The sequence below is a fragment of the Diadema setosum genome, chromosome 22, assembly GCF_964275005.1.
Source record: "Diadema setosum chromosome 22, eeDiaSeto1, whole genome shotgun sequence".
In the NCBI taxonomy this organism is placed as follows: domain Eukaryota; kingdom Metazoa; phylum Echinodermata; class Echinoidea; order Diadematoida; family Diadematidae; genus Diadema; species Diadema setosum.
Genome location: NC_092706.1, coordinates 28,690,420 through 28,716,097, shown reverse-complemented (window position 1 = coordinate 28,716,097; position 25,678 = coordinate 28,690,420). Strand labels below are relative to the sequence as shown.

Below are 25,678 nucleotides of genomic sequence, written 5' to 3'. Positions count from 1 at the left end.
ACATGGTCTTTATTCTCCGAAACTAGAGTTAACTGAAAGAAATGTCGTTTTCACTGTCATACCCTAAGCATCCACACTATAATGTCTGAATGGCTGAATGTTATCCTAAGTGGATAAGCCACGAGATTGAAGCATTATCCAGAATCAGACATTTCGAATTAACTCGGTTCTCATGTTTCATCCATTTCCACCCTCTCAGCCAAGCCCAAACGACCTCCTTTCTTCCTACAAAAGCTCTCAGACTGCGAGGTCCACGAGGCGGGAGCCAACGGGCGACTGCAGTGCAAGCTGGACGGCGAACCCGCCCCGGAGGTGGCCTGGCTGAAGGAGGGAAAAGCCCTGCAGGAAAGCCACCGCGTTCACTTCGTGCGCAACGCCAACGGCATCCACGCCCTCATCATCGATGACGTCACAGAGGACGATGACGCAATCTACACCTGCGTGGCCAAGAATAAGCACGGCCAGGTGTCCAGCTCCGCAGAACTCATAGTCGGTAGGTTGAGACCTAAACGAATTTAGTGTTTATCATCAGCAAAATCACGCACAATACACGCGAAAGTCAGAAACAAAGGGGGAGATAGAACATGGATTATAGAGTGCTTCTTTTGGAATAAGTTTATCAGAACCACACGTACAGGCTTATAAAGTTTGAAGTTAAATTTCCGTCAGTCAGAATTAATCACAATCCAGGGCAAGATCGAGTGCCCTGACCGTCAAAAGAAGACAAACCCTAACTCTAACCCTAAACCTAACATGCACAGGCCTATAAAGTTTTAAGTTAAATTTCCGTCAATCAGAATTAATCACAATCAGGGCAAGATCGAGTGCCCTGACCGTCAAAAGAACACAAAGCAAGACAAAAATCAGTGATTTTTTGACTTCGTAGGTGGCTTTCAAGTCTCCTTTGTATGGTATTGATTTTTTTTTGTTTCGATAAGGAATGCCACTTAAAATAATAATGCATTACTAATTGCATCACGGCAGTCATTAAAGTAGAACATTTTTTCCATCTATATTTCTTTTCATAAGTGATCAACCCCCGGATCTGTAGCTTTGTCAGGAGTTATCCGTCTTTGCTGCCTTTGTCGAGTATCTGTGTCAGTCACTGTATTTGACCTGATATTTTCTTTCCTGAGATCACATTACAGTACGGCGGAAGGATATGATTTCTGCGTTACATAATTTAGGCTTGTCCTTGGTAAAGAGATGAAGATACACTTCCTTTTCAATCATAATAATTATGAGTAGCATACTTGACGGCACTTCGTTAAACTGATGGACTCGTTTCAACTCCCACGCTTTTGTGGGAGACCTCAACAATACATTAGGGGTAAACTACAAGCAGGTAAACAGATGTGGCAAGGTAAATGTGAAGATTAGTCTGTCTGTCTGTCTGTTTGTCTGTCTGTCTGTCTCCCTCCATCTCTCCCTCTCTTCTTCTCTCTATCTTTAATACCGTATCACTAACTCTTACATCCCACGTATTTGTGCTGCAGCAACCTCTCTTTTTTTTTTTTTTTTTTTTTTTGCTTTGAGGAGAGAATCACGTTTCGTCACCAACTTTCTCGTGCCCATCTTTAGGGAAAGTATATACAGGGAATCGAATGTGTGCTCTTTGATAGTTACAGGAGTGTGTACCCACTTTATGAGACCTTTTTTAAACTGGAAAACTGGTAGGCAGATTTTTCGTGACTACAGAATTAAAGGAGGGAGAAAAGGAAAGGGAACTGGAGAAGATTACAGGGCTCGACACTAACGGTGGCCCGGTGGCCCGGGGCCACCAAAAAACGCACGTCGGGCCGCGGGCCACCAAAATTTCAGAAATGAAGAATTTGGTAGCCTTATCGGGCCACCAAAAAAGGTCGGATGTTTGCCTTTGGGCCACTAAAAATAAAAGTTAGTGTGGAGCCCTGAGAGAGTCTAAAAGAAGGAGGAGAAGAAGAAGAAGAAGAAGAAGAAGAAGAAGAAGAAGAAGAAATCAGAAGGCAGAGGAAGGGGATCGAGGAGGAGAAAAAGAAGAAGAAGGAAAAAAAGAAGGAGGAAGAGGGGAAAGGGAAGAAGAAGGAGGAAGACTTGGAGGTTTAGAAAAAGAAGGAGTGTGAGGAGGAGGAAAAGGAGGAGACAGAGGAAGGAGGAGGAGGAGGAGGAGGAGGCTTGTTAGAGAAATAATGTCACATACTCCTTGTATTGATGCGTGGTTTCCTCATAAATATAAGCGACCATGTGTTTATCGATGAATCAGTTCTACTCACTGATTTGTTTATCTCGTCTTTTTCGGGGAAGGGGTGTAATGGTGGGCGACTATTCGCAAAATCAGTGATAAAAACGATTAAAACCAGTGACGATAACACTGACGTGAAAATTCAATGTCAAAATACTCCAATATCATGAGTACCAAAGATTTGATTTACTTTTGGTATAATGAATAAATTCTGTCTTTTAACCCTACTTATTGCGTAGAATCCTACACATCAAGGCAACATTCGTGATGTCGACATAAATAACGTGTATCATATTGGCAGGGAGGATTTTGGTTGTGTAATGTCTCTTCCTGTGCATCCCTGTTATCATACAGAATGCACATTGCTACTGTTTCCCTCACAAAGCTGCCACTTCAATGTAGTCTGCGTTCAATGATAAGAGTCGCGCCTTGGCGGCTTCGATAATTCGACCGTTTCCTGTTTCTATCACTGTATATCAGTTTTACCCCGTCCTGATCGAACCACAATTATCACTAGAATTGGCGTGTAAAGTAAAGGCATACATTTTTGACGTGAATGACGTAAGTCTTGTGGTGCCATTAAGCTAGCCCGATGTGCCAACCATTTTTGTCACCTAGCCTGTTGCTGCCCTGTAATAACAGTCTGTGTCAGCCTTCAGAGTATCGTACTATTCGTCATGAACATGATTCATGATTAGTAAAATCTTATCAGTAAACACTGACATGATACAGAGGACATTATTTAATTCAAATATATTTCAGAATGATCCGTTCAGTTCCGTTACTTCTGTTCTTTTCTGATTGTTAGTCAACCAACATGGTCAGTGATCACCTAAAAATAGTCATCTCTTGAGGAGGAAGTGTCATTTATTTTCGGGGAGGGAGGAGGGATTCGAAATTAAGGGTGTGTTCATGATCTTTTGACAAAAAAGAAGAAAGGCGAGATTATGAAGATTACTTAAATCAATGTTTCTACACATCCTGTTATATAAAAATGGAGTGGTTCTTTTCGTTATGTTCACACGAAAAATTATGCATGTTTTTTCCGTCTATTTAGAAAATGAAGGCATCGAGGTCACGTGACTTTAATAGACCATTATTCCGAGCTGCTACTTGAAGAACGCCATGTCATGTAATAGCTTACATCTTATCCGTTGAATTTCCCCCATTTTCGTCTGACATTGCCGATATTTTTGCCCGTCTGTTACTCTGAGTTCATCCATTTCATCCCAAATCACGCTCGTCTTAAAGACTAAGCTTTTCTCCAGCTACCCTATACTGCATTGAAGGAAGATTGGAGATAAATGGGAATTTTTATATGACCATATCATTCTTTTTATTGATATTTTCTACATTGTTTCTATATTTGCAGAAATTGACCCACCGACCAAAAGTGCCGATGAGAACACAGTGTTTAACAACAACCCTCTTCATATCAACGAGTCCGACATTGATCCCAGGTGAGATCCAATAAACCAGTGACGATTCTACTTCCTTATATTAGCATCTGATGACCTGTAAAAGAGATGTGGGTGTTCGTTGCAAACACCTGTGATGATATGTATATTACAATTAATGACTGTCGAACTTTGGTCGTGCGCTCGTAATACGTAAACTGATCAAGAGACCTCATAAATTCGACCCAGTGGAGGTGTCACGTTTCTTGCACCGTGAAAAGATTTATTCGGTGGGATCGTATATCCTTCAACAGGTCATAATTATTTCCTGCATCAATAATATTATTAACGAGAGGAGGAAAAGAAGAAACCAAGATCATCGTCCCTGAAAGATTATGACAAATCACATATTCGACTTTAATGCATAGACTTTCCATGGTGTTAAATACCCCGAAAAAATCAAGGTAAAGACATACCGAGGTAATAGATATCGCGGTAAGAGAAACCTAGGTATAATAGATACCGCGGTATTTCAGTGGTACCATTCTCTCATTCGCGAGATGCCGTGGTAATTCCGGTCCGGAAGTACACCTTTCCGAGGTAAGCACTGTGCTTACGCATATATCTCCTATATACGGCACTTTGTACGGGAAAAAGACAGGAAGTTGGTCATGTAAGAAATACACCGCTTTAGCTTTACGGTGGGTGGTACAATGTACTTTGTGGCACGAATCGAACTCAAATCTCGCATGCGTATTTGGCACGAAGTTTGAATTACCAGTCTCTGAATACCACGGTATTTCGGGACGTATTTCGCTGTGTCTTTCGCGCAGTGTTTGCTTTCGTATTACGAAATCCACCGCGCACATCAACAAACGCAAATGAACTTGTCAACCAAAGGTTTGACAGAGAGTCTGAGGAAGTTCTTTACAGGGCATAGTATTAATGATTGATAAGTGGGCATAAGTAGTTTTAAGTTAATATGTTTCCAAAGGGGAGAGCTGTGTACGTCTTAAAGGAAGAGTTTATTGTATTTCTTCCCCAAATACTACTCCATCGTAAACTGTCAAGTGTTTTGTCATAAGTATGTCAAGTGCAGATAATGACCCAATTAGCCAAATATTTTCGTTTCCTCCATATATTCTAGCTCTTCCATCTCATCGGCTGCGCCAGTAACACCCGAGCCGGTGCATACGGCTCCTCAGTTCGTTACCCGCCCCAAGTCTGTCACTGTAGACGAGACCAAGTCAGCACGCTTCAGCTGCGCGGTTTCGGGAATTCCCCAACCCGTGGTCACGTGGGCACGGGACGACCAGGTGCTAAAGGATGAGGGACGATTCGAGATCTTCGAGGACCGTGGCGAGTTCGTCATGGAAATCTTTGACGTCGTGCCCGGGGACTCCGGGATGTACACATGCACAGCGTCGAATGCTGCTGGGAAAGTGGCCACGGGTGCACAGCTTACCGTTCAAGGTAAACAGGTCATCTATTATATCACAGATGAATAAAGCTTTAAAGAAAAGTGACCACGTAAACGTCATTTTCTCTGGAGTTCGTATGGATAAACGCAAAATCGAAAATCAGTCTTGTATGCAGGAGATAGAAACAATTGATATACAAATTTTAGAAGATTTCCGGCAAGCCCTTATAACGTCATCTTCCCTTCACTCGCTAATCACACTAATCTGTCACGATTCATCGATACTTATTGTGAAATGACAGTCATTGCTTTCATCATGTTCATGAGGAATTGATTGCCCAGCTTTTTTACTTCTTACTTTAATAACGTTAGTATGGTATAAAGAGTATCATTTGATCAGAAGTCTTGTATTAAGTCAGGTGTTGGGCTACAGTCCTGAGTGTGTAAGTAGTGGATAGACTACTAGTATATTAAGCTGAAGTGATCACGTTTTTCAATAATGTGTATTCTCGCATCACTTTTTCTAACAGCTGTCAAGAAAGCAGAGAAACCACCGGTGGCACCGTACACGAACTCGATGTCGTCGACCGACGTCAGAACAGAGGATGTCTTCTCCTCGGAAGACGTGGCTTCCATCCGTTCGGAACAGATCCCCGAGCCGACGCCGGCGAAGACCACGGAATTCGAGCCTCCGTCACGCATCCCACCCGAATTCCTGGCCCGCCCGTCCTCCCAAACCCTGGTCGAGCCCAACTCGGCCAAGTTCGTTTGCCGCGTTGTGGGCGACCCCAAGCCCTCCGTCACGTGGAGCCGAAACGGCGTCGTACTCAGCGACGCCGGCAGGTTCGAGATCTACGAGGAGGGGGATGACTTCGTGTTGGAGATCTTCGACACGACGCCGCAGGACACGGGATCGTATGTGTGCACGGCGACGAACCTGGCTGGCCAGAAGGTCGCTGAGGCGACGCTGACGGTGGAAAGTAAATATCGAGCTGATGATGGTGATGATGATGAGGATGATGAGGATGATGGTGATGATAACGACAATGATGATGATGATGGTGATGATGACGATGATATGATGATGATGATGATGATGATGATGGTAATGATGATGGTGATGACGATGATGGTGAAGATGACGATGATGATGATGGTGATGAATGGTGATGATGATAATGATGATGATGATAATAATGATATTGATGATGAAAAGGCAATTTTATAGCGCCATTTATCTGTAAAAACATTCAAAGTACCCACCTCCCTCAATGTGTTACACTATTGACAAAGTTACTGGACAAAATAGGTTCGTCACAAATAACTCATGATTAACCGAGATTCATTTATTGTCAAAAATATTAGTCGAGAAAATGACAGAAAACATAAATAGCAACTAGAGATCGTGTGCTATCCATGACTTGCCATATTAAATGCCAAGGACGGAAAGAAAATTAAACAATACACGTCATTCTTAACGGTTTGGGAGTCTATAACTTCAAAATAGAGCTAGGTATTGGGCATCACAAATACATGGATGTGTCATAGATTAGCAGAAGAATCACAAGGAAACTTTCCGCTATAATTTATCGTGTGAGACAACAGATGAACAAACGCCCCATACAAGCAGGATTTCTATGAGTAATTCACTTCAGATGGAAATCTTATTAAAGAAATCAGATGCCAGATACAGTCAACCTCGCTTCAGTCGAATCATACGGAACTGGGAAAAATTGTTGGACTTACATGAATTTCTACCTATACTAGACAATATTATCAGCACGTGTTTATATCCATACATGTCGATTTTTTTTTCGACTTGGCCAGTTTTTCGACGAGTGTGAAGTCGACTTAGGCGAAGTTGGCATTATGTAAATACTAGCAAGTATAGCAATTTAAAATGAGAATGAATTTTCATGTCTTTTTCACACAAAAAGTCAATGACACCAAGTATGTAACAGCATTTTAGGTATATAAACATATTTACGCAGGATTAAAACGATCAGCTAACAAGTGCTTTCCTTCAAAGTCCCGTATAGACATTGCAGTTTTCTACATACGGGTAACTGTATGAAATGTTACTTTAGTATCCCTTTGAAAAGACTGAAGTTATGTATTAAAACAAAATAAATATCTAAGGCGCTTTAATAAAACAATGATGTACAAACGTTTGTAATTATCATTATCATAATGGAAACAAGAATGATACTTTACAATGCAAGGCTCTCACAGTTTCGAATGAGACCATACGGGTATAGTGAAACCTGTCTACAGCGGTCACACAAGGTGGCCGTTATAGATAAGTGGCCGTTATAGACGGGTTTCGGGGGGGGGGGGGTAGTGAATGTATACGGCAGGTAGCCGCTATAGACAGGTGGCCGTTAAGGCAGGTTTGACTGTATTTCCTAGATTGACTATTACCCCTCACAGTATACTAGCTTTCTCGCGTAGAACATCCTGTAAGGGAATCTATTCTTTTTTTTTCTTTTTTTTTCACGTTAGCTCGTTTGTCTAGCACAGTTAATCTCTACAGGAAACCCGCAGCTTGCTTGTAATGTGGCTATGGCTTATGAAATCCGTACCGGGCCTAACCACAGTTGATAGAGACAAAAACCATCTCCGAGTAGTGGAAATAGAATCGGAAGAAGCAGGTGCAGCCATTAACTCATCAGTGGGCAGTGGAGCCAAAAATATCCCTAATTTCAATGCATGAGTGCATTGGACGCCGTGTGACGTTCCCCTACACCTCAATCAGTCAATGTATCTTTATCGATAACTGTCTTTTTGTCACTCTGAACATTTCATAGGGAATGTGTATCATAACGATCTTCTGCTTCGCGTACGGCGCTATACAACTCCCCGCACGAAATGAATGGATAACGCCTGCCTCCTATAATCTTCGTCCCCGCTAGTCTTGAGCACGTGACCGCATGTTGACCCCGAGACGGTTTATATCCACTTTCGGTTTGATATAAAAGGTGTTGAGCGTCATGCACGTGTGTTATGTTTATAATTAAAACAAGAGAGTGGGGACCCTCTTCGGGGTAAAGAAGATGACAGGATTTTTAGGTTTTACCAGTAGGATCATAGCCCATCCACAGCGCCAATCTTATTTTAGTTGACTTCATTTTGTAATTGAAGATGTGTCGAGAGTGAAATCAAACATGCGTAAGTCTTCAATGTGGCTAAGGCTGCGTTCACATAGAAGTATTCGCTATTCGGTATTCGCTATTCGGTATTCGCTATTCGGTATTCGCTATTCGGTATTCGCTATTCGGTATTCGCTATTCGGGCCCCGAATACACCATCACCCGCACCGTCAACTCACCATCCCATGCAGTGAGGATTTCTTCCTCCTACATCCTAGCAAATCTTTTTAACAATTCTAAACTGCATCAGAATGTCAGTCTACATGCTTATTTTAGCTAAAGGGCAAATCCAGACCAAAATTGTCATTATTTCATAAACGAGAGACGGTATACGCTGCAAGAAAATCGAACAAGTTCGATTCCCACTTTGCTATACTTTTCGCAGCTATTCGGTACTTTCGAATAGTGCCCTCCTATGTGAACCGGTGTGAGGAAATCTTATCGTTCGATTCAAGCTATTCGCGTGCCCTCGAAAAACGAGCCCGAATACCCGAATAGTATACTTCTATGTGAACGCAGCCTAAAGTACAGTTTTATTGCATGATAGGATGTCATTGTTAAAGGGAACGTAAAGGGGTATGGCATACGAATGAAAATCCCTCTGTTTCTTTTTTTTTCCCCAGATAATAATAATAATAATAATAAACCATATTTATATGGCGCATATCACAAAAATAGATTAATGTCTCTATGCGCATATCTGTAGGCAGCTCTCTTCAGCCTTATCAGAGTGGGTTGAAAACTTTGGTTACCACGGTTACAAACATAACACGTTAAAAAAAATATTTAGTCCGATGTGTCTTCCTAGCGTATGGCATAGAACATTGTGCCAGGTTGATACCGTTAAACAAGTGTGAGTATACGACACCAAGGGAAAAACAGACAGGGGGTACCACAAGGGTTCTCTAAGGCAATGCATTAACTAGAGTACGGATATGATATTTGTATCCTGAAATAGATCGACTGATTACAGCCTTCTTCAACGTTTATAATTTCCATATTGAGTCAGAAAGCACCCTTAATCACGAGTCAATGTTCCCATTTTGATTTGGCTGGAGGCCAAGCTTGCCCTGCTTTAGAAATCTCTTTAGCCTAAAAGTCTGCGGATGTTCCTTCGCTGTACTGTCCCCGGCGGGGAGATCCCCGTTGTATTATGGATACTAAGTACCACAAGCCCATCACAGCCAAAGGAGAAAGCATTACTCTATAAGGACAAACTTGGCGTTTGTGAACAGGAGAAACACCTTTGATTAAGACTGAAAATGACACGTCACTTCCGGTTGAGATGACTTTAATGGGAAGAGTAAAGGTGTGCTGCGTGATATTTTGATGCCGTTTAATTGAGAGTCCAAAGATAGAGAAATATCACCTAATGTCCTTTTATTTTAATTTGTTTTGGCGAGATGATTTTTTTGTCTTTTTTTTGGAAGGTTGTGTTCTAAAAACACTATTTACATCAAATTACGTCACACTCAGAGCCCTGTTACTCCAGACAAAATGTGAAAAGTCATCTTCATGTTTACAAATCACTTGCATTTTCCCAGGTTCTGCACCGAAAGGCTCAGCCCCCGAATTCCTGGAGAAAATATCTGACGTCACAGTAAAAGACGGAGACTCCGTAAAGTTCGTCTGCAAACTGGCCGGTATACCGCCCCCTACCGTCCACTGGTTCTATCGCAACCAGGAGATCGTGGGCAGCGACGAGGTGTACGAGCTCTTCCATGATGGCGAGACGGCGTCGCTCTGCCTCCCCGAAGTCCTCCCCGAGGATGAGGGCGAGTATTCGTGCAAGCTTCGGAATGCCAACGGAGAAGCCAGCTGTACGGCTAATCTCAAAGTTCACGGTGAGCAGAGTGTTGTTTTTGACCAAGGTATAGCATCTAAAATGATTGCTGTAAATCGTATCCGGGCAATTACCCCCAGAGGGTCATTATCCCACGGCTATGTACTGGTCAGTGGTAAGGTTAGAGTAAAGATTAGGGTTAGGGTTAGGTTTAGGGTTAGGAGTTTGGGATTAGGTTCGGGATTAGGATTAGGACTAGGGCCAGCGGAAGGGTCCGGGTTAATTGCCCAGGGGGTAATTGCCCTAGACCCGCTGAAAATAATTATGATACGTACTCATTTGTGCATGTAACACTCTGCTCATGTTTCACACAACGGCAGAGTATGACAGTTTTTGTTTCATTGAAGTGTACAGTGATCATGAGATTACAATAAAAAAGATGAATGAATAATATATTGATCGTGAATATAAATTTCAATCAAAGGCATATTCAGCTCATTCAAATTGATTTATACTAACACCTCCTAGGAGTAGATACGACATGAAGCGTTTCTGAAGTCTTGTGACAGAAATAGGGTTCAGACCTAGATATCACAACATGATTGGCGGAGTAATTTGAACAGCAAGTACTGCACAGAACAAACAGTACCAGTTCGTGAAGAAAACAGATGTTTGCTATGATGATGATCATAGGGGTCATTCAAGTTAAAAAAGTTAGAAATGTAAGTTATTTAGTTGTTGTAGTAGTCAAAATAATGATAGTAGTAGTAGTAGTAGTAGTAGTACAATTGTAGTAGTAGTAGTAGTAGTAGTAGTAGTAGTAGTAGTAGTAGTAGTAGTAGTAGTCGTGGTAATGATAACGATAGTAATGACAATGATTAAAATGATAATATTGACGATAATGATAATGATTATAATATTAATGATAATAATGGTAAGGACAATGATCATAATGATAATGACAATTATAATGATAAATGATAATGATCAGAGGAAAACATATAAGTTACTGTTACCACTTTTAGAACTCTAATTTCAACTACTACTTCTACTATCATTATCGTCATTTTCACTGCTGACGTAATCATCACGACCACCTTCATCGTTGCTATTATAATCACCCTTTTTCCGTCATCTGTCACAGCTGCACCTGCTGTTGTCAACAACGCGACCGAGGTCGACAAGGCTTCCACAGCAACCAAGCCCGAGTTCGTCCAGAAGCTGAAGGACATCCAAGCCATCGACGGCAATCCTCTCTCACTTCCTGTCAGGGTCAAAGGTGAGACACGTGTCAGTGTGTTTAACCCCATTATTGTGATAACATCAACTGATATTTAGATATATTCGATGAAATATTTTTACTGTATTAATGGTGATATTTTATGTATCAATACCTATTCAATGATTTTGTTGTAGACTTCTTTTCTTTTTTTTTCTGTGAGAGTTGTGTTGTCTTCTTTGCCCCATGTAGATTATACCGACTATGAACCTAAGGTAGCCATCTTCCCGAGAATTAGTTCAAAAGAACAATCTCTCCGAATCTTTGGTCGGTCTCATTAGGTTCTCCCGATCCCGAGGTGCGATGGTTCTTCAACAACGAAGCCATCAAGGAAGATGACGACTTCAAGTTCGTACGAGACGGTGATCGATATTCGCTGGTGATTGCCGAGGTCTACCCCGATGACGCTGGCGTCTACACCTGCAAGATTTCGAACGCAGCCGGAGCGGACGAGTGTTCAGCGAAAGTTTTCGTCCAAGGTTTGTGCAGCGTACATTAGTTCCTACAGTGTTTCCAAACTATGTTTCTTCCCTGAAGAGAACACTGCCATCTAGTGTTTGTGTGAAGTTTAGTCTCATGAAACATTGAAGACAACTATTAGATTTGTTGTTTACATCCGCGTATGATCAGATTTGTTTGTTTCCTTTTCTTCGTTTTTTTCAATGGAATGATTGATTGTGATGAATTTCTCAATTTTTCCCCTTTGAGCATTAGAATAATTCTGCTTTAGAATGGTTTTGCAGGGTCATGAAGTCAAGGAAGACTTCATTTCAAAGACTTGCAGGAAAAAAGTACCAGATTTGCCGGAAACACTGTCGAAATCAGTTTTCGGTTATATCATTAAAAAAAAACTGAGGACATTGGTCGTTCATACAAATGAATGAGAATTACATTACAGTCACCATTTTCAACGAGATGCATGAATTTAATTCCTCGTATTTTGACTCCACTTTAAAACCTGACAGAGAACGACTTCGATGGATGCCCGCCAAAGTTCCTCCAGAAGCCCCGCTCCATCAACATCGACGAGGGGAGCAGCGTCACGCTCTCCTGCAAGATCGACGGCGAGCCGCTGCCCACGATCACGTGGATCAAGGACGGTCGCTCCATCGAACCCGGAAGGAGATTTAAAATGGAGTCGTCCGGTATTTCCGGCACGACGCGCTCGCTCAACATCCCCACGGTGCTGTCGACGGACGCGGGTAGCTACACGTGTGTGCTTCAGAACGAGTTCGGGACGGAGCAGTGCAGTGTGTCGGTGGTAGTCAAACCCCTGGAAGAGGAACAAACGGACTTTCGGTCACTGCTGAAATCCAGGTACGTTGATTCACCCTGTCTTTTCCTGTCGGCATCTTTGTTGCGTAAGGTGTCAAAGATAGTTTTTATGTTTAAGTAGAGTCCAATGATCATTAGATGAATGTTTGAATGTAATCAAATGCTTATAGGCGACCACGAGACTTGAACTGATGGCATTTAGTTCGCTGTGAGTTCATGGTCGGATGACATTTCATCAGAAAACATAATCACGACTTTGCTCATTGCTCATTTGTCACTTCTATAAGGAAAATGAAATCATCATAAGGTGACTTGGAGATCTATCAAATATCTAAAAGATTTGAATTGAATTGAAATGAACTGACACGAAATAGAATAATGGAAACTTGTTTATTTGTTGTTGCTCGCGATAGGTGGACTGTTAGTTTATGTGTGACGTCTATTTTTCTGTCACTATTGTTTGATGAAAAACGTTATAGATGACGGAGGCACAGATTCAAAGGCTGCTACACATGAATGATATTCGGCTTGTGAATCATTGATGATGAATGTTTGTTTAATTCCACTGCAGACCCCGTCTCCAGAACATCTCAAACTCCCCCAACAACATCTCCAGCGATCGGAGCGAAGTGGACCAGGTCGACTTCCGCCATGTGCTCACGCGCCACGTACAGACCAAGAAGCGGCCGGTCTTCACCCGTCCCCTCACTGACCTCGAGGTGATGGAGGGCGAGCCCGCCTGTTTTGAGTGCCACGTGGACGCGATCCCGCCCCCTATCATCACGTGGACGCTCAACAAGAAGGAGATCAAGGAATCCAAGTACTTCCAAATGAGCTACACAGGTGAGATAGTGTTCATAATCGAGCGTAAGCATTGGGCTATCCCGTTGTACATTTCATCACTCAAAACACTTTTATCAAGTTGGGTTGAATGCGTGATCTGGGTGTCATAGGGAGCTCTAGATTTTTGACGCGGACGTTGAGACGACGATTGCATTGTCCGTTCTCCTCTCTCCTTGCGTCGTGTTGCAAAGTAGCATTATATTACACAGAGATGCAGCCAATTCAAAGTAAAATGACGCTCCCCTATCATTATTGCATCAAGTAGCTCTCTGCGTCGTAAATGTAAGCGGACGCAAAAATGGCCAGAAACCGACCATGAAAACTAAGACGACGCGATATCAATTTTGATAAGCAATTTTGGTTATGCGCAGAACATTTTGTCCCTTTAACGTCCACGTGGCGATAATCTATAGCTCCCTAATAAGAAAATGCCCAACGGATTGCGACATTTGAACGTTCGTAACGAGAGTCGTGATTTCGGACTGCATGGCCTCCGACAGGAACTGTCAATTATGGTCTGAACCTAAACCTGGTTAGCGCCCTCTACCATTTCTAAGTTTGATTTCATCGTGTCTTTGTTTTTGTTGTTTTACCTTATTTGAGTAAAGCGACATCTTTCTTCGGTTGAGTTTGAAAGTACAATGACTTTTAGTAAAATAGAGAAAGTACCGTGATCATTGCTGCAACAAAATCTTAGAGGAGTGGTGAAAATTGAGATAATGTCTCTTGAGACCACTTAAATATAAATGGGAATAATTTTTGACATTTAAATTTGAATGGAGATTCACTGTGTAAAAGCCTTGTCACGCCGTTCAGCTTTCATATGACAATTATTACATTATTTCTTAATGAGCAAATTATGTGTCTAAAAATGACAGCATCATAATGCTATTATGTCTGTGGTTAAAAACAGCAATAAGGCTACTAAAGATACAGGGCCACTTATACATAAAAATACAGAGCATAAAAAAAAAGTATAAAAAATGCAAAAAAAAAAAGAAGCATAAACACACGCATACATTCGTAAACAAAAGTAGATATGTACGAGCACAGCAGCATCACAACCAAGGTTATACAGTAATGAGAGGACACCTGCAGAAATCACCAGACTTTGAGCCTAAATCTCGGTCTTAATATTCATAAACTTCGCTGTAGGTAGGTGTTCTTTTCCAGGGGAAAAATGGCATGATCGCATTATCTGCCTTGTAAGTCAGTTATGAGCGCGCTGAACGAATTAAATTTAGTCTCACACAGCGTACGAAATGAATACCTTACAGCCCCACACTGGGTGACAGGTAGAGACACCCCTGGGGCGCCATTTTCTCCCCTACCGGTCCAGAATATGTATGTGCAGTCATGCATGAAGACGGAGCGGGCGACTTTATTGGATCCCCGGCGGCGGATCATTGAGCGCGTTCTGCACGGAAAACAAGCGCACACACACATACCAGACACGTACGGTGTGCAATGTAGAATATAGAACACACAAACCCAAAGGAGACCACACGCGAAGTATACTGCCCTTAGCAAAGAGAGCATTACTTCCATAACGCTTGATAGAATTTTGAATCACAACGGATATATTTCACACCAGACATCGCCTGACACTAATCAAATAATAACATCAAGCCTTCTTGCACTGAAAGAAAATTTGCGTTATCCTATCATTTGGGACATTTTAATATTCTTATTGTTTGACAGGTATTGATTTATTTAATTTTGTCGTGCTTAGTAAATTGAGTTATTTGTTTACGAAGAAAGATATAAAAATGGAAGTTGAATATAACTTGCGTTAAATGAGAGCAATGATTTTTCAAGAACTGCAGTGACCATCAACTTTTTAAGAGCTACACGTGTATGTCTGCTATCATAAAGACGAGAAGATTGATGTTCGCAGGGGCGTGAATGTCGTGGAATGTCAAAGGAAATTATTACAATAATGATCAAATACTACCACGTTTGTCTACCATTAGTTACGAAAATGATCTTAGATTAGAACACTTTTGAGTCGAATCATAAATGTGTTATTTGCGCTAATGATAAATTGAACTGCTGTCACTGTTTACACTAAAATCGTTTTACGTCTGCTTTCGAATGGCGCTCTCCCGAGACACTGTCTACCGACGTTAAATGCAGTGTGAACGTTCCCATTAAAGGATCTATGCAATGCAAATGCACGTTGATGATTTATGCTACTCTGATCATCACTTATAATAATGATATGAGTATCTGAGCATGCTATACAACGTATAACAATTTCTACTATTTTTCTTCCGATTTCTTGCATATGCTCACAAAATGCCGTCTAAACCAAGATTCTGTCCATGACATCATCTGACGTCAATCACCGCTAAATTACCGTTAACAAAAGACATTGGAATGCGCCCTCCCTTTCACTGAGCACAACCTGAATGTTTCCATGCTAATCTGTGATTAACAAAAGACTTTGCATGAAAACATGCAAGTTATGCTAAGCCTCGGAGAATGTGCATTCCATTGTCGTTTGTTGGTCTTATATTATAAGTATTTCAGCTAGTGACTGACAGATAATGTCATCGACAGAATCTCGGCTTGTGTGTGTGGTGGTGGTGGTGTGTGTGTGTGTGTGAGGGTGTGTGTGTGTGTGTGTGTGTGTGAGTATCTAAGAAATATCTAAGAAAACTATCTGAAAAAAGATTATTATGATGTCATATATGGTACCTATTTAGACATATATTGTGCCTCATTACTTGATAATCAGGGCGATATGAATTATCACAAATCAATTTGCATTGCATGGGTCCTTTAAGCGCGCTGGTATATTCCGCAGTTGAGCGGAACGCGGAGATAGCCCCCTCCCCGTGCTATCCCCCAGCGAAGGCATCACTTATTATGACAATCGAGTCTGCCGCGAGAATTTGACGAGAATAGACGCGTTTCTTTTGACTGCCCATATTACAGTCTTTCCTCTGCCCTACGTGGTGTTCAAAACTTCTTTTGACCTTGAACTGTGTTGGAATATAGAAAACAGCCAATTCTTAGATGACCACCTGCGCTGATTGTTACGTGATGTAATAGGGAGAATAATAAATTTTCATCCGTTTCATGATAATGCCGCGCTAACAGACCGGGATCAATCAGTGTCGAAAATGTAAGTCGTGATAAATATCAGTAAAATTGTGTTTGTTTGTTTGTTTGTTTGTTTGTTTGTTTGTTAATGTTTTGTTGTGAGGTGTGATTCATCGCTTTAAAGAGTAAAGTCTGTTTTATGGATAGTCAACAAAATCAATCACTGCTGGTCCAACATTATTTTGGTAGAGTTGTACTGGTCCGTTCATGATTTGTTTTTGTTGTTTGTTTGTTTGTTTGTTTGTTTGTTTGTTTTTGAAGTTAACATGTCTACTTTTGTCTTGTTTGTTTTCTTTTCTAGTTTTTGAAATGTTGATTGAAGTACTTTGTAATCAGAAGGCTTTTTCGTATCGCTGAGCTGATCTGCAAAATTAATGTACTTTATTTCGATGTGATTCGATGTATACAGGACGGTTATTACTATGTTTTGTATGCGTTTGAACAGTGTGCAATGTTAAGGCATGGAGCTACTATCTCTGTTAGTAGCTCCATGGTTAAGGATAGCTAAAGTGACATTCATACCCACATTCGGATTTTCAAACCTTTGGGAGTGTTATTTGTTGAGACAATCAGAAGACACGGAACCATCAATGCGTTATTTGACATTTTGCGTCATTTTTCCGACAGTGTATAGTTTCATATGCATCAGTGCTGTGAGTTTACAAGGATTCAATGTTTTTTCTATACGATAAATGTGGTATGAATTATGTCAAATCTTTTTTTTTCATATTGCAAACACATCTTCAGTCGAAGTCAGTACGCAGTCCTTATCAGTATAAAAACAAACAAACAAACCAAAAGGAAGACAGTCATTGCTTGTTTTGATTTCATCAACATTTTGTTCGTTAACCGTGAACAGCTTTCATAGTCAAGCCTCAATCTCGCCTCGCCTCATTAGGTGGCCAAATGGGTCGAGGAATATTAACTTGACTTTGACATCAAAATTACGGGATTGGGAACGGCAGCACACTGCCCACTCGGTGTCTTCGTTTCGTTGAATTGTTTGTTTATTTGTTTGTCTGTCTGTCTGTTTTTCTGTTTGTTTGTTTGTTTCGCTTGTTTTCAGTACGCAAGAGATCATCAAATAAATCCGACAGACTAACGTTTTCATTGACAAGAGATTGTCCTCAATAACCACACGCACAAATTAGACGAAAATTGAGGACAGTCGAATTCCCTTCTTTAAAAAATAATCATGAAATTAGTTTACGGCATAATGTGCTGTTGTGGTTTTTTTCAGTAGAGTATCATTCAAAGGTTTGAATGATTTGTGTTCTATTATGGATTATAATTTATGCCAACTGCTCGAATGGTAACGTCTCCCTTCATTTTCATTCCAAAACACCCGTGAATCTACCACCTGTCGTAACTTAACACCTTGCTATGTCTCGTTCCAATTCAGATAACGTGGCCAAGCTTCTGATCGCTGAGGCTTTCCCCGAGGACGAAGGCGACTATACCTGCACGGCTACCAACGAAGTGGGGCAGGTCTCCTGCAGTGCAGACCTCACTGTACAAGGTACCAGGACCAAGATATTATAAATTTGAGGAGTTTAGATAGATTGTTAGACATATTACAGATAGGGAGATAGAAAGATAGGTAGATAGATAAAGACATAGATATAGACAGATAGATAGATAGGTATATAGGTAGATAGATAGATGGATGGATAGATAGATAGATAGATAGATAGATAGATAGATAGATAGATAGATAGATAGATAGATAGATAGAGTAGATAGATAGATAGATATAGATAGATAGATAGATAGATAGGCATAGGTAGAAAGATAGGTAGATAGGTAGGTAGTATAGGTAGATAGATGGATAGATAGATAGATAGGTATATAGGTATATAGATAGGTATGTAGGTAGGTAGATTGATAGATAGATGGATGGAGATTGATAGATGGATGGAGATTAGTGGATGGAGAGATGAATAGGTAGATAGAAAGATATATGGAGAGATGAGTGAACAGATAGGCAGTGAGAAATGACGAGAGATATGTAAATATATGGCAAGGTGGGTTAAACGACAACATTTTATGGGTCAATTTTGTAGGTAGATAAATAAATAAATATTTTGATAAACTAACATAATCGACAGTTAAATTAAATGGCTAGATGGGTTAAACAATGATATATTGGTTAGATACACTTGTAAATGAATTAAAGGGACTGTACAGTACTGGTGGAGGTGGGGATTCATGTTGTGAACATTCTTAAGTGAGATAATGAGAAACCTCTTATGAAATATGAAAGAGCATGTAATTTTAAGAAGGATTCAACGTTTATTTGATGAAAATTGGTTTTCAAATGGATAAGATATCCAAAAAAGTGATAATAATAAAAGGCGACAGGCCACAACTTTATTAGGATCTCTTTGTTTCACCTTGTTTTTGGATATCTCAGCCATTTCAAAACCAATTTTCATCAAATAAACTTTTGATACCCCTTAGAATTGCATGCTCTTTGACATTTCATAGAGTGGTTTCTGAATATCTCGCAAAACGTTGAAAGCTAAATCCTCACCTCGACCAGAACTGTACACACCCTTTAATACTTTGATAGACTTATAGACGAATTGATCAACAAATGAACTGAAATTGAATTAGATAAATTTAGATATACCGATGGACAGATGGATATACAAATAGACAGATGGATAGATAGGCGAGTAGAGAGGGAGTTATGTCGACTGCTGGGTACTCTGATAGACAGAGAGTTCAACTGATTCATTGTTCGACCAATAACTAAAAGATAGATGTATAGATAATTAGATACAAAAACATATGTAGATATAAAAAATAGAAGTTTATGTAATACTATGATATATCCAAATTGATAGAGACAAAGAAAAAGAAACAAAACTGACCCACGGGTAGACAGGCAAAGAGGTTGAAAACTTATCCATTATTTTATTATTCTTTTATTTTTAGTGTTTAACTTTCCTCTAGTTTGTTGTTTTATGTCCTAGCAATTGACATTTCTGAGTGATGTTTTGCTATTTTACAGATGACGAATCCAATCTCAGTGTAGAGAAGGCTGTGTGTGAGGAGGAAGCTGTCATAAGGGCGCCGTCTAGCGACGGAACTCGCAGTGTGATAGAACACGATTCTACCAAGGACAAAGTCGCATCCACTTTCAATGTGCGTCTGTCCAAGGTGATAAACGGAACCGAGCCCTCAACGGCGGTACAGCACAACACGAACACCAATAACAATAAAGCTGTAGTTTCGGCGCCAGTGGAGTTGTCCCCGCCTGTCGTGTCGCCAGAAAAGCCCGCTCTCGTGGAGGAGCCCGTGACCAAGTCAGAACGAGCCGCGGTCAACGCAGTCATGGATCACGCAGCTCAGAACGGCGATCGCTCTCCGCCCGCGTCCGAGCCGCCCGCCTTTCTGGAGGGCGGACTCCGCGACGTGACGGTGCTCGAGGACAACTCGGCCATGCTGAAATGCCAAGTCGTCGGCGAGCCCGAACCCGACATCCACTGGTACAGGAACGACGTCGAACTCAAGAACGATCGCAAGTACAAACTCAGCTTTCCCGATGACGATGTCGCGGTTCTTATCGTGAAGCTAGCCACCCTAGAGGACGCGGGGACTTACACGTGTAAGGCCGTTAACTCGTGTGGTTCCGCAGAGTCAAGCGCAAAGATCATCGTAGAAGGTGAGTCAATTCAATAATTATTCGCATTAACCCTTTGTGTGCTCTGAGTGCAGATTGGCACAGAAAACCTCAGCGTTTACATACTGTCCAAAGTCCCTGTCAGAGAAAGGGTTAAATTGTGTTGGTGTTTTCTGTATCTGTTTGTTTGTTTGTTGTTGTTTCTTTGTTTTTATTGCCACTGTTTTCATTTAACCCTATATACTAAGATACTACAAAGATAACACCTATAATTTCGATTTTAAGTGCCCATTTGGTTCAGGAGCCATGATGCTGCCATAAATGCGATGTAAATTACGTGTTTTTAACTCGTTTTTGTTTTTGTTTTTTCATGTAGAGATCCGCACTTATCATCGTTTTCAAATATTTTGATTGTGTGCAATCCTTCAGTAATTCGGAATGAAGAGCGCTTTTATGATGCAAGTGACGGTGGTTGCGTAATGTTAGTCACGCTATATATACAATCAGACTAGAGACTTTCTTTCTGCGAGGCAGTAAGCATTCAATATCATCACATCAGAGTCCTACATAATGTATAACTCGACCCGTTTACAGCTGAAACGATGCAAGCAAATTCTAATAGCATGTGAATATTTAATATGAATGTTCGTGCGACTATAATGCAACCAACTGTTACGTATCAAAAGTACTTCCTTCGCTTGCCTATACAATAGCCAAGCAGAAAATGAAACCAGTGATCAGTTAGAAATGTCGTAGTGATCATCTTCTTGATTGATTACACTCAATGGAAACTAACAAATTGATTGTAGATGTCACTGTAATTTCACTAGCCTCAATGAACTCCAGTTTCGCCTGTATATTCATGTCCGGGGGGGGGGGGGATTGCAACATCTTGCATTTTGATGACATCAAACGTTCGTATGGACGTTGGGAAATGATGTCTCTCTAGCTTGGGCAAGTTAATTTAAGACTTGATATCATTAAATCGTCTGAAGTTCGCAGTCGTATAATCATCAATCGCGGGTATGTTTATGATATAGAGAGGCGTGTTTGTGTTACACCATTAATACTAACAACAACTGTGAAGTATGAAGTATATAATATAATGTTATCAAATCAATACATTGTGTTGGAATGTTTATTTTTTTTTTTTTGGTTTTTTTGTTTTAAGAATTGAAAACAGTATTTTTATGTCCATTTCTTGATAGGCCAGTGTCAGGCATTTTTATACACATTGCGTAATACGCGCCCATCAAGATTTCAAGACTATAGTGTCCTATTCCAGTTATATGTATACAACGTATTGCATGGTTTGAAAAATACGTGCCATTTTAAAGTTATGATTGCCATTGAGGATCCTTTAGGTTAGGTCATACATTACTGTATTCTGCGGCCATGTTTAAAGGTCCTTATTGTTCATGCACGGTTCTGTCTGTGAAGAAGAAGGCAAGGCCTGTGATCCTATTAAAATCCGACGTCTAAGGCATCTATTTTAGGATAGTGGCTGTCTTCGGCAAACGCCTTCCCCAAATCCCATGAAATGTCACACCAATATGTTAGTCGCATTCATGAAAGCACGTGGTAGATTTAAGATATACAAGTGTAAACTGTCTTCACTTTTACTCTTTACAATGAGTGCTTAGATTATTGTTCGAAATTTTAATTTTCCTCAAATACCAGAGATGTCTTTTCAAGACGGTTCGTGATAGATGCATGCATTCAAAATATTTGTCACATCAGTAAGTTTCATTCACTGACCATCACCTTCTAGTTAAAATTCCAGCTATATCATATCATATCATATCATATATCATATCATATCATATCATATCATACTTGTATAATTAAGAAAGCAGAACAACACAATGGCCCAAGATGCTGTCATAATGTAGCGTATGGCAGCTCCTTAATCCAAGAATTTCAGGTAGACAAAATCTCCCCACCCGCCATGCATGTTTTTGTGTTGATGTTATCGCAGAACAAATATGCACCTGGTAAAAAGAAAAATGTAGGCCTCTCTGCTTTGCGTGTGTTCTACAACCAGTCATAAAGATTATTATCGGTAAAAACACATCTACCACCATTCAGATGTCCATCTGACAGTGTATACATCTTGTGTCTTGTTTTAGAAAGAAAACAACGGTTGAAGTAGACCATAGTAGGATGGGAATAGGTGCAATTGTATATGTATCTGCAACACCTTGACTTCAGTAGTGTACGAGTTTTACCTAGAAGTGAAAAAGACGTTTTAAGATGTTTAGAATTTGAGTATACAGTTTGGGAAGATTGATATAAAATTCTCGTTACAGGCGGCGTTGCAAATCCATTGCAAACTGGAATAAAACTTGCATGAGAAAAAGTCTTAAACTGGAAATAATAGATCGGCGAGAAGAAAAGATGAAGCTCACATGAAGACAGTGAATGACAAGTGAATGTCAATCCAGTATTATGTCCATAGAAATCCTCTAACTCTGTGGTCTTTTCCTCCCTCATGTCAACTCCCCTTGCGTCTTGATTTCATTGTTTTTTGATGATGTCATGTTTACCGCGAGGAGTTTCGCTCGTGTTGGGACTTAGGCATGTAAAACAGTTTTTGATTCCATTTGCGGTTAATTTGCCGAGAAGATTAGTTGGTCTGTCGGGAGCAAAGTAACCCCTGTCAGAAAAGTACATCATCTTTCATTTCTATCTCTTCTTCTTCTTCTTCTTCTTCTTCTTCTTCTTCTTCTTCTTCTTCTTCTTCTTCTTCTTCTTCTTCTCTTTCTTACTCCCTCTCTCCTTATCTCCCTCTCTCATCATGTCTTTCTATATACCGATACTTCTGTCTTTGTCTATCGATCGAGCGATTGGTACGAGTCGTCTGTCTGTTCTTTCTGTCTGTCTATCTACATAGCTGTCTCTTTCTTCTCTTTCTGTCTATCTCTCAAAGAAATATTCACGCATACATAATATGAGCAGATTCAGATTGCATAATATATTTGTATACTTCTCTCTTTTTTCAGTCTGTCTATCTCTCTTTTACTCAACAACAACAACAACACAACACAAAGTGCATTTCGCAAAGGGGAAGAATGATATCACTTAAAAGATTTAGGACAGCAAAATAGATGTGAATGAATATTCTATTGAATAATCATAATTTCGGCATGGAAGCAAAATATATATGACCACAGAAATTAAAATGAAAAAAAAAATTAAGACAGTGGGTAGGCCCTACTTAGATGTATACATGTACTTGCATTGCTTTGTGAAAGATATGAAACATGTTCAGAAATATCAAAATCATGTGCCGTTCTAACAAGACATTGATTTATAATGGTTAGGTGATATGAAATATTCATGTGAATTACAACGTCGTAAGAAGTCAAATGGGAACAAATTCTGTCAGCTGAAAACCAACTATAATAGGTTAAATTAAAGTTCATGTGACAATCGGTACGGGAAATGTACAGCACATGCATCTTTGTAAAGAATTTGCCACAAACCAGCAATCTAACAATGAATGTTTGAATCGCATCCAAATCACACAATATTTACGTTATGTGGTATTATCAGTTTTGTATGTGGTGAGTTCATCTACCTAGTACGTTGACCCATCGGTGTTTTGTGTTAACGCTCTACACTAGCAAAAAAAGAAGAAGAAAAAAATCAACCTGTCACGATTTTATTGTTGCCAGTTTAACAAACAAGGGGACACCACAGCGTACATACGTTAAGTGTACATTATCACCGTTGTAATCGCGACAGTAAATACGTCTACACTTCGCCTGTTTGTAAAGCTCTGTATACAAGGCGTGATTGGATTTTAAGCCCATGCACAACGCCGTTCTACATATTGTTTCCAAATGTAAGGTCCAGGGGTACGTCTGATTAACTTGTTTCCGTGGTATTCCTCACTAATTAGCATAAATGTGGTCAATGACGAGGGGTTAAAGATAATAAAAAGTTTTGGTACCTCAAAAGCTTCCCTGAATTTCCTTGTCTTGGTTTGTGTTTCAGGTTAAAGTACGTTGTCTGTGAGAATTACTCGCCCCAAAGTGCTCTCATGTCTTAGTAATCATGCAATAATGGTTTCGTACCAGAGCCGACGCTGTCCAGCGTCGATAAATATTGTACGAAACCACTGACTGCGACCAGCAGCGTGCAGCCCATTGTACGCATAGCTAACTGCGACCAGCAGCCCCATACGCATCATAGCGTAATGGGGCTTCGCATTGTAGCATTCAGGATCATGACAGAATTAGTATCGCGGGTAAATGTCAACTTAAAATCCAAAAATTTCTTCGATTTGAAGACTTACCAATTAAGTTGAAGTATTGAAAACAGGCTTCGAACAACGTTTGGTTCTGCCAATAGTCCCTTTCTGTTCGAATTGATGACTGAATGTGACTCGGTCGAGAGGACCTTGGGAGAGCTACATACACTGGATACCATGGCCAGCGCATGCGCACACAAACATCTTATCCGTTCATGGATTTGAAATTTGTGTGCATGTGATGTGTTCGCATGCACTGGCTGTAGTATTCAGTGTACTGTATGTAGCTCTCCTAAGGTCCTGTCGACCGAGTCATATTCAGTCATCAATTCGAACAGAAAGGGACTATAGGCAGAACCAAACGTTGCCCGAAGCCTGTTTTCAATACTTCAAGTTAATTGGTAAGTCTTCAAATTGAAGAATTTATGGGATTTTAAGTTGACATTTACCCTGCGATACTAAATCTGTCATGATCCTGAATGCTACAATGAGAAGCCCGATTACGCTATGCGTATGGGACTGCTGGTCGCTATGCGTATGGGGCTGCTGATCGCAGTTAATTGCATGATTACTAAGACATGAGAGCACTTTGGGGCGAGTAAGTCTCACAGTGTTAGTTATATGAAAGGTACTTTAACCTGAAGCACAAACTAAGACAAGGAAATTCAAGGACACTTTTGAGGTACCAAAACTTTTTATTATCTTTAATTAAAAAATAAAGCTCGTCAAATGCACCTCTGTAGAAATAACGTTGCAATTAAGTACTAGTCCGGAGCTAACGGTCGGTTTTGGTCGACAAACCCCACAATGCTTTTTTTTTTTAAAGTATGGCACTCAGACAGATATTGGGTCATTACTGATGAAATCCAAGGGAAAGGAATATAGGATGCGTGTCTTCGTAATTACGTAATACTGTATAAATATTATCACATTACTCACAATGAAGATGTTTTGCTTGACCTATATAGTATACCTTTTGCAAAATTCACCAGTCGCAGCTAAAATGAGGTCGATTTTTTTTTGTTTTGTTTGGGACATAAAAGATGTTCAAACAAATAAGGGTTACCTCCTTAGAATAGACCAAGGGTATCATCAAGTCTAATATTATTATGCCAAACCAGTTTGTGTTCTGAAATGTCACGACGCAGACAAGAACAAACCTCAAAAGGGAGGCGGTAATCTCGAACGGTCTGCCGCATAATCCTATTCTGTACTCCCCATGACATTTAAAGTGGAGCGTATTAGTGCATGTAATAAGAGGGCATGTTTACGGGTTCGTAAAACCATCGGTCTGGTTCCTTACGCACTGCCTATCCTTTG

General features: G+C 40.4%; 1 protein-coding gene across 1 annotated transcript in view; it reads left to right on the top strand.

The window, feature by feature from the left end:
• Positions 1 to 25,678, top strand: part of LOC140245274 (myosin light chain kinase, smooth muscle-like) — a 172,134-nt gene that overhangs the window by 134,869 nt on the left and 11,587 nt on the right. Inside the window, exons 11-21 of the mRNA XM_072324857.1 lie at positions 200 to 493; positions 3,594 to 3,681; positions 4,766 to 5,091; positions 5,569 to 6,018; positions 9,732 to 10,031; positions 11,115 to 11,249; positions 11,531 to 11,728; positions 12,215 to 12,566; positions 13,096 to 13,367; positions 17,878 to 17,994; positions 19,492 to 20,145. Of these exons, the coding sequence (XP_072180958.1) occupies positions 200 to 493; positions 3,594 to 3,681; positions 4,766 to 5,091; positions 5,569 to 6,018; positions 9,732 to 10,031; positions 11,115 to 11,249; positions 11,531 to 11,728; positions 12,215 to 12,566; positions 13,096 to 13,367; positions 17,878 to 17,994; positions 19,492 to 20,145 (3,186 nt within the window). The remainder of the gene's footprint in view (positions 1 to 199; positions 494 to 3,593; positions 3,682 to 4,765; positions 5,092 to 5,568; positions 6,019 to 9,731; positions 10,032 to 11,114; positions 11,250 to 11,530; positions 11,729 to 12,214; positions 12,567 to 13,095; positions 13,368 to 17,877; positions 17,995 to 19,491; positions 20,146 to 25,678) is intronic.